This window comes from Lepus europaeus, chromosome 6 (genome assembly GCF_033115175.1).
Source record: "Lepus europaeus isolate LE1 chromosome 6, mLepTim1.pri, whole genome shotgun sequence".
Taxonomy (NCBI): domain Eukaryota; kingdom Metazoa; phylum Chordata; class Mammalia; order Lagomorpha; family Leporidae; genus Lepus; species Lepus europaeus.
The window spans coordinates 112,073,467-112,082,738 of NC_084832.1; the positions used below are offsets into that span (position 1 = coordinate 112,073,467).

Sequence of the window (9,272 nt, forward strand, 5' to 3'; positions counted from 1 at the left end):
GAGCTTCCCAGGCTATGGAAGCCTTTATTTTTTTATTTGACAGAGTTAGACAGTGAGAGAGAGAGACAGAGAGAAAGGTCTTCCCTCCGTTGGTTCACCCCCCAAATGGCTGCTACAGCCAGCACTGCGCCAATCCGAAGCCAGGAGCCAGGTGCTTCTTCCTGGTCTCCCATGCGGGTGCAGGGGCCCAAGCACTTGGGCCATCCTCCACTGCCTTCCCAGGCCACAGCAGAGAGCTGGACTGGAAGAGAAGCAACCGGGTCTAGAACTGGCACCCATATGGGATGTTGGCGCCACAGGCGGAGGATTAACCAAGTGAGCCATGGCGTCGGCCCTATGGAAGCCTTTTGAGTCCACAAACTCTAACTGTATTTGGACAAGGCCATAAGCAAAGTGGAAGTTCTCTCCTCCCTTTGGAGAAAAGCACCTCCTTCTTTGATGGCCACTTCTTTCTGCTGGGATCTCACTCACAGAGATCCTTATTACTGTTTTTCATTCCCCAGTTTATTGTACCTTCTTGTAGGGTGTTTCAGACTTCTGCTCTCTGTTCTCTTCCCTGTATCTGTTATCAATAGGATGTTGGATTTCCTGGACTGGTCTTTGATGTCTTTTTTTGCAGACACACTTTTTTCTTTTCTTGGTTTTCCACTATGGAAGATTTTCTGAACTTTGTTTTCCAATCCTTCTATTGACTATTGTGGTAAGCTAAATAATGGTACCTAGAGATAACAACTTTTTGGTCCTGAAACTTGTAAATATTACCTTTAATGGCAAAAGGGTTGATACTCCCTTAAGGGGCAAAGGTGTGTGATTAAGTTAAGGATCATGAGCTGGAGAGATTACCCTAGATTATCTGGTTGAACTATAGATTTTTATTTGTTAAATTGAGAGGCAGGGAGACAGGGGTGGGGGAGGGAGGGAGGAGGAGGAAGAGGAAGAAAGAGAGAGAGAGAGAGAGAGAGAGAGAGAATTCCATTGCCGGTTCACTCCCCAGATACTTGCAGTGGTCCTACTGGGAGCAAAGTTGGAAGCTAAGAAATCAAATCAGGTGTCCCCTGTGGGTGGCAGAAACCCAGTTACTTGAGCTCTCATTGCTGCTTCCCAGGGTCTAGGAGACGGAACAGGGAATTGAACCCCAGTTCTCTGCTGTGGGATGCAGGTGTCTTAACTGATGTCTTAAGAACTAGGCTAAATATCTGCTCCTGGATAGCCTGTAAATGCAGTAAAAGCATCCACAGAAGGGAAGAAAGCCATGATGTGGCCGCAAAAGGAAGCAGAGTCACAGAGAAGTTATCCACAGGCATTGAAAGTGGAAGAAGGGGCCGTGAGCTAAGGAATGCAAGGAGCACACCTCAGAAACTAGAAAAGGCCAGGAAAGGCATCTCTTCTCGAGGCCCTGGAGAGAACAAAGCTGTGCTGTCACGTGGCTGTAGCTCAGTGATCCTGATTTCAGACTTCTGCCCTCCGGAACTGTGAGTGAATAGTTGCTTTTAAGCCGTTAAATTTGTGGCATGGTATCATAGATACGGATGACAAAAATGCACATGAAAAGATGTCCCATATCATGAGTCATGCAGCAAGTGCAAATTGGGACACAATGGATTAACTCTATAGGGACTGGCACTTAGACCAGTGGATAAGGTGCCAGCTGGGATACTTGCATTCCCCGACAGAGTGCCTGAGCTTGAGCCCTGGCCCTGCTTCTGATTCCAACTTCCTGCTAATGTACATCCGGGGAGATGGCACATGATGGCTCAAGTACTTGGGTCCCTGCCATCCATGTGGGAGTTTTGGGTGTATAGTGGTATTTCTTTTAAAAATAAAAAAAAAAGTTTATTTGAAATGGAGAGACAGAAATAGAAAGAGAAAAAGAGAGTGAATGTAAGCTCTTTCATCTACTTGTTTATTTCCTAAATATCCATAACGTCCGGGGCTGGGCCAGGCCAAAGCCATGAGCCTGGAAGTCATTCCAGGTGTCCCATGTGAGTGGCCTCTGGGGAGTAGTTATGAAAAGATCATAGTTAATACCTTGAAGGGCCTGAACTGAGACTGGTTGGAGGTTGCCCAAAACACCCAAGCAAGAAGCAGCTATTGTGGCTAGGGCTAAGTGCCACTGACAGGAACACTATAAACAAAAGGGTAGAAGGAAGAAGAAAGTTTTTGGCCTCCCCATTCTGCCCCAATCTCTCTGTACCACAAAACTTAACAGGAAGCTGGCTGGCAAAGGAGCCTGGGGAATGTACTTTGTGGAGTCCCTGTTCCAGTAACATTGAAACGAGGAATGAGTTTGGAGTTGAGAGAAGATAGCCATACAGGGGCACAAAGGACCTAACATGGACCTATATTTCTTTTTTTTTTTTTAATTTATTTTTATTCATTTGAAAGACAGAGTTACAGAGAGAGGTAGAGACAGAGAGAGAAGGTTCTTCCATCCACTGGTTCACTCCCCAAATGGCCGCAACAGCTGGAGCTGCATTGATCCAGTCAGGAGCCAGGAGCTTCCTCTGGGTCTCCCATGCAAGTGCAGGGGCCTAAGGGCCTGGGCCATCTTCTACCTTTCCCAGGCCATAGCAGAGAGCTGGATCAGAAGAGGAGCAGCCAGGACTAGAACTGGTGCCCATAAGGGATGCCAGTTCTTCAGGCCAGGGCTTTAACCCGCTGCACCACAGCATAGTCCGTCATGAACCTATATTTCTAGGCAAGCTCTTTCTTGAGGGTTCCAGATTTGTGTTCCTAATTGTCAGCCGTCACCTTTGCATGTCACTTGGGGATATCCAAGGCAAACAGAAAATTGCCTACTGTGCACAAACCAGTTTCCTCACTTCTCATTTTACCCCCAGAATACTTCGTGTCAACTTTGGATTCAGTGTAGGAACTAGTGGCAGTGTTGTTTTCCAGAGGAAAGATATTGGCCCAAGCAGAATGGCGCCTGTGTTCGTCAGGAGGTCTCTTCTTCCTGGGTCTTCCTATCTCGGTAAAGGACAGCGTTACTGAGCCACCAGAGTCCGACTCAGGAGTTGTTCTCACAACTGGTTCTCCCCCAACACGACATCGCAGCCACTGACTGGTCCATTTTGCCCCTTACCATCTGTTAATTGCATTTGCTCTCCTAAGTTGCCTTCGCTGTTGTCTCAGCTGGCCTCTGATCAAGATTTCCAAGGACACTGTAGTACCTCCAAGCTGGGTCCTCCAACCATGGATTTATCCTTCTACCCATTCTTTTTTTTTTTTTTTTTGACAGGCAGAGTGGACAGTGAGAGAGAGAGAGAAACAGAGAGAAAGGTCTTCCTGTTGCCATTGGTTCACCCTCCAATGGCCGCCGCGGTAGGCGCGCTGCGGCCTGCGCACCGTGCTGATCCGATGGCAGGAGCCAGGTGCTTCTCCTGGTCTCCCATGGGGTGCAGGGCCCAAGGACTTGGGCCATCCTCCACTGCACTCCCTGGCCACAGCAGAGAGCTGGCCTGGAAGAGGGGCAACCGGGACAGGATCGGTGCCCCGACCGGGACTAGAACCCGGTGTGCCGGCGCCGCAAGGCAGAGGATTAGCCTAGTGAGCCGCGGCGCCGGCTGTTTTTTTTTTTTTTTTTTAAGATTATTTATTCGAAAGAGTTACACAGAGAGAGAGAGGCAGAGGAGAGAGAGAGAGACAGAGAGCGAGCTTCCATCCACTGGTTCACTCCGCAATTGGTGGCAATGGCTGGAGCTGTGCTGATCTGAAGCCAGGAGCCAGGAGCTTCCTCCAGGTCTCCCATGTGGGTGTAGGGTCCCAAGGACTTGGGTCATCTTCTACTGCTTTCCCAGGCCATAGCAGTGAGCAGGATAGGAAGTGGAACAGCCAGGACTTGAACCAGCGCCCATATGGGATGCTGGCACTACAAGCCGCGGCTTTACCCACTATGCCACAGCGCCGGCTGCTACCCATTCTGTTTTTTTTTTTTTTTTTGACAGAGTGTAGACAGTGAGAGAGAGAGAGAGAGAGAGACAGAGAGAAAGGTCTTCCTTCCATTGGTTCACTTCCCAAATGGCCGCTACGGCTGGCACTGCGCGGATCCAAAGCCGGGAGCCAGGTGCTTCTTCCTGGTCTCCCATGCGGGTGCAGGGGCCCAAGCACTTGGGCCATCCTCTACTGCCTTCCTGGGCCACAGCAGAGAGCTGGACTGGAAGAGTAGCAACCAGGACTAGAACCAGCACCCATATGGGATGTTGGCGCCGCAGGCGGAGAATTAACCAAGTGAGCCATGGCGCCAGCCCCACCCATTCTATTTTGATAACTGGAGGGATTTTAAAATTATGCAAATCTGAGCAGATCAGTGTTGAGAAAGCATCATTCAGCAAGTAGCAGTGACCGATGCAGGCAGGAAAGAGGCATGCCTGTGGTGGCGAATGTGTGTGAGACCACTGAATTGATATTTTGCGCAAGGGTTAAAGGGTGGCTTGGAGCAGTGTAGCTAAAAGATTGATCAGACAATGAGGCAGCAGTCCCCAACAATAAGATCACTGTAGTGAGTGTTGGACAAGTCGGGATGGCCTGCGCTATTAGCATTCTGGGAAAGTCTCTGGCTGATGAGCTTGCTCTTGTGGATGTCCTGGAAGATAAACTCAAAGGAGAGATGATGGATCTGCAGCATGGGAGTCTGTTTCTCCAGACACCCAAAATCGTGGCAGATAAAGACTACTCCGTGACAGCCAATTCTAAGATTGTGGTGGTGACCGCTGGAGTCCGACAGCAGGAGGGGGAGAGCCGTCTCAACCTGGTGCAGAGAAACGTGAATGTCTTCAAGTTCATTATTCCCCAGATTGTCAGGTACAGTCCCGACTGCATCATCATCGTGGTTTCCAACCCAGTGGACATTCTTACATACGTGACCTGGAAACTAAGTGGACTGCCCAAGCACCGTGTGATTGGAAGTGGGTGCAATCTGGATTCTGCTAGATTTCGCTATCTCATGGCTGAAAAACTTGGCATTCATCCCAGCAGCTGCCATGGATGGATTCTGGGAGAACACAGAGACTCAAGTGTGGCTGTCTGGAGTGGAGTGAATGTGGCAGGTGTTTCTCTCCAGGAACTGAATCCAGAGATGGGAACGGACAACGATAGTGAAAACTGGAAGGAGGTGCACAAGATGGTGGTGGAAAGTGCCTATGAAGTCATCAAGCTAAAAGGGTACACTAACTGGGCTATTGGATTAAGTGTGGCTGATCTCATTGAATCCATGCTGAAAAATCTCTCTAGGATTCACCCAGTGTCCACAATGGTGAAGGGCATGTACGGCATTGAGAACGAAATCTTCCTGAGCCTTCCGTGCATCCTCAATGCCCGGGGATTAACCAGCGTCATCAACCAGAAGCTCAAGGACGATGAGGTTGCCCAGCTCAAGAAAAGTGCAGACACCTTGTGGGACATCCAGAAGGACCTCAAAGACCTGTGACTTGCGGGTGCTAGGCTGTAGAAACCAAAGCTCTAATGGGATTAGTCCTGAGCCCATAGCTCTCATCCCCGGGTGTGGGGCACAGTTTGCTTTTCCTCCTCCTTACTAGGTGAATTTTGGGCTCAGACTCCAAGTGCAGCCTTGCTTAATGCTTGCAAAAATGAGCTCTTGAACAAATAAAATTAACTATTGTAGTGTGAAAAAAAAAAGAAATAGAAGAGGTGAGATAAAGGGAAAAATGAGGTAAAGGTTGGAAAGAGAAGAGAGAAAAACAAAATTAGAATCATAACTTTTATTTCTAACGAGTTGGCAAGCAGCAGAATTTTTACATTAACGTGAAGGAAATTATTTTTATAAATCCCAGAAGTGTCTATAACAATTCCTTAAAAAAGATGCAAAGAGAAAAACCCTAGTTGCTATTGTAAAGGAGAAGAAAAAATGTAAAAGTGGGGAATGAAGTTATGGTTCCTTTTTGAAGTTCAGGAGAAGACCAAAGAGCTACAAAGATTTTTGCAGAATTGGGGTGTGTGTGTGTGTGCGTGTGTGTGTGTGTGTGAATGGATTTAATATTAAGAGAGGCAGAACCATTTTCATGAGCTTGGCATGGCAGTTACTGACATCTGAAAATGAGTCTGGAACAAGAACAGTGGAGACCTGGCTGGAGGCATAATGTGTAGATTACGAATTAAGTTTGCCTTCTGAATGATTAAGTCTGGTGCCACCTCTGTTTTGGAAAGAAGATAATTAAAAATAATGTAAGGAAATTATGGAAATTGACAGCTGATATAAGACAGTGGCATCATGTGTCACCTTATTAGGAATAACCGTAACTGAGCTTGTTACAAAGCAAACCAAACCAAAGAGTCAAAGCCTCATTTCCTGAGGTGGGAAGTTTGTCTTTTAAAGCAGAGAGAAAGTTTATGAGAAAGAGACTGTAAATCTGTTCAAAATTGTCTTGCTCTGTGCTAAAAGCATTTGAAGATGATGGTGATAGGAAGAATAAGAAAGTGGCTAGCAGAAAATAGCTGTTTCATTGTGATATGGATAAAAGTGTGAAGGTATTTTAGAATTTGTGGACAATAAAATTAACAGATTATTTTGGTGTCCAAAGTTTTGAAATCCATCCTTATGAGGATTCTTCAAAAATTCATAGGGAATACATGTTATGAAAAAACTGTGCATGGATTTTTTTTTTGCACCAAAGTAAACATTTTTTTTTATTTTTAAAAATTTTTAAGCTTTTTACTTAGAGAAATGCATAGAAGAGTGAGGGCTCTGTGTGAAAGCGAGAGGGAAGTCTGGATTCATACCGAACATCAGGAGCCAGCCACGAGGAGGAGCGTGTAGGCCAGAAAGCAGGGGGTGGCCACGTGCCCCAGAGGCACAGGGGCAGCAAGGGCCCCCAATGGTGAAAGAGGCAAAAAAAAAAAAAGCATAAACTTTTCTTTAATTCCATTTTCTGACAAATGTTTTGAAGTGCCCTAATATTTCCATCAAAAGCTCACTCAACTTTGAGTGTGAGTCAGTGTGGCTGTGAGCATTAAATACAATAATATCTGTAAAAGTGCCCTGTAAACTATGAAGCACTGTTCAGTGAGCATCTATTCAGCATCTACCATGGGCAGAGGAGCTCTGCAGATATAAAGCTGGAAGAGACACAGTCCCTGTCCTCAAGGAGCTCATGATCCAGGGGATGGCGGACAGCGGACTAGAACGCACTGCAGTCTGCAGCATAGAAGACACCAAGAACTTGCTGAGGACTGAGGGACCATCTTAACGCAAGATCCCTGCACCTCCATGCTACTCATCACTTTATGCAGTTAGATGACGCCAGATCCACCATCCTGTGTGCCTCTAGATAGGGAAATGAAAAATATGGATGCAAAGTTACCCTTGTGCAAATTAGGGAAATATCTTCTACACAGACAATTTGGAAAATGTGGCCCTTGTGCAGAAACCAATCAGAAAAGGGCCTTCCTTTTGGTGGGCCAGTTCAACCCAGGGTAAGAGGGTAGGGTTGGGGCCACCTCTTGCATTAGAGGGGGTTACATTATCAGGCATAGCCTGTATCAGTAAACGTGGTGGCCTGGCAGTGGTAGGTTTTTGTGGTTCCTGCCTTTGAAGATTACGATTTTCTAAAGAAAACCAAAAAAGCAGAAAAAAACCACAGCAGAATATAACATATGCACATATGTGGATGCAATTTAAGGGAAGGATTTAATTTTGCGAACTTGGTCTGTGGAAGCACTTAGCAAAAACTGGCAAAGGCACTTGCCAGCTCTACCATGTGAGCTTTAACAGATCTGAACATGGAAAGTACTCTGAGCAGTTAGAGCAGAGATGAGTTTAGTACAGACGTGGTCACACAGGTGATGCGATTGCTAGGAAGTCAAACAGGGCATGGTGAGCCAACCCAGATGGCCCTCCCAATGGAGGGAAGATTACGGCCCTGCTAGGCAGGAGTAACAGAGGGGAGAGTTAGTGTTGCTGGAGCCCAGAGCCAGGGCCGTGCTATGGAGAGTGAACTGAAGCCACAGTAGGCTTGGATGGTACAAGCTGGCACAGTTGAGAGAGAGTGCCATGGCTGCGGGTGTTGTTGAAGGTGGAGAAAGATGGAGAGAAAGGACCTGGGTTCTTCTTTTCTTTGTTTCTTTATTGTCCCTCTAGTACTGCCCCTGGCTGATGGCAGATCCCCCAACTCCAGGGAAATGTAGCTTTGGAGCTGAGCCCCCCAGTGCACAGAGCAGGCTAGGGGGAGATGGGGGAAGAGGCCTCAGGGCTAACAGGCTCAAGACTGCTGCAACAACAGAGGAGAAGATCTGACTGAGCTGATCACCGAGAGTGATATGAAGGGTTTTTTTGGGAAGTTTTATTTATTTATTTGAAAGATGGAGTTACAGAGGGGCAGAGGCAGAGGGGCGGTGGGGAGAGAGGGTCTTCCATCCACTGGTTCACTCCCCAGATGGCCACAATGGCTGGAGCTGTGCTAATCTGAAGCCAGGAGCCAAGAGCTTCTTCTGGGTTTCCCATGCAAGTACAGAAGCCCAAGGACTTGGGCCATCTTCCACTGCCTTCCCAGGCCATGGCAGAGAGCTGGATCGGAAGAGGAGCAGCTGGGACTCAAACCAATGCCCATATGGGATCTGGCATTGCAGGTGGTGGCTTTACCCACTACAACACAGCACTGGACCCAGGAATTTTTTTTTTTTTTCCTATATAAAGAAGGTTTGTAAAACTCAACACAGAAAATTTCTATCATCACAGAGCATTCCATGGCAGAGCTCTGTCTCATGGAATGCCTGCATGAGAGAGAACAAGTACTCTAAGAAAGACATTATAGTCCCAACTAATAGGATTGCTGGGTCAGTGATCTTGGCACAGGCTACCAGGCCCACAGCTGGAGTAACTGGGTTCCATCTCAGGATCCAGGAGAATTTAAGGCCAGAGGGGCTCACATCAGGTGGGTGGCAGCTAAGGATAAGTGTTCTGGAATCAGAATGTGTGCTTTCAAATTCCAGCTCCTCCCATTTCTAGCTTTTTGCTCACGAACTGCTTAACCCCTCTGTGACTTAATTCCATTATGTGTAGAAATATGAGGGACTGGATCTGCTTTTTTTTTTTTTTTCTTTTTTTGACAGGCAGAGTGGACAGTGAGAGAGAGAGACAGAGAGAAAGGTCTTCCTTTTGCCGTTGGTTCACCCTCCAATGGCCGCCGCGGTTGGCGCACTGCGGCCGGCGCACCGTGCTGATCCGATGGCAGGAGCCAGGTGCTTCTCCTGGTCTCCCATGGGGTGCAGGACCCAAGCACTTGGGCCATCCTCCACTGCACTCCCTGGCCACAGCA

At 47.4% G+C, this 9,272-nt stretch overlaps 1 protein-coding gene across 1 annotated transcript; it reads left to right on the forward strand.

Annotated features, from left to right (window-relative positions):
• The first annotated feature begins 4,466 nt into the window (after window positions 1-4,466).
• Window positions 4,467-5,629, forward strand: LOC133762511 (L-lactate dehydrogenase B chain-like). Its single transcript, XM_062195516.1, has one exon. It carries the CDS (start codon window positions 4,523-4,525, stop codon window positions 5,426-5,428), a length of 906 nt encoding a protein of 301 aa, XP_062051500.1. The 5' UTR covers window positions 4,467-4,522; the 3' UTR covers window positions 5,429-5,629.
• The last annotated feature ends 3,643 nt before the right edge of the window (window positions 5,630-9,272 follow it).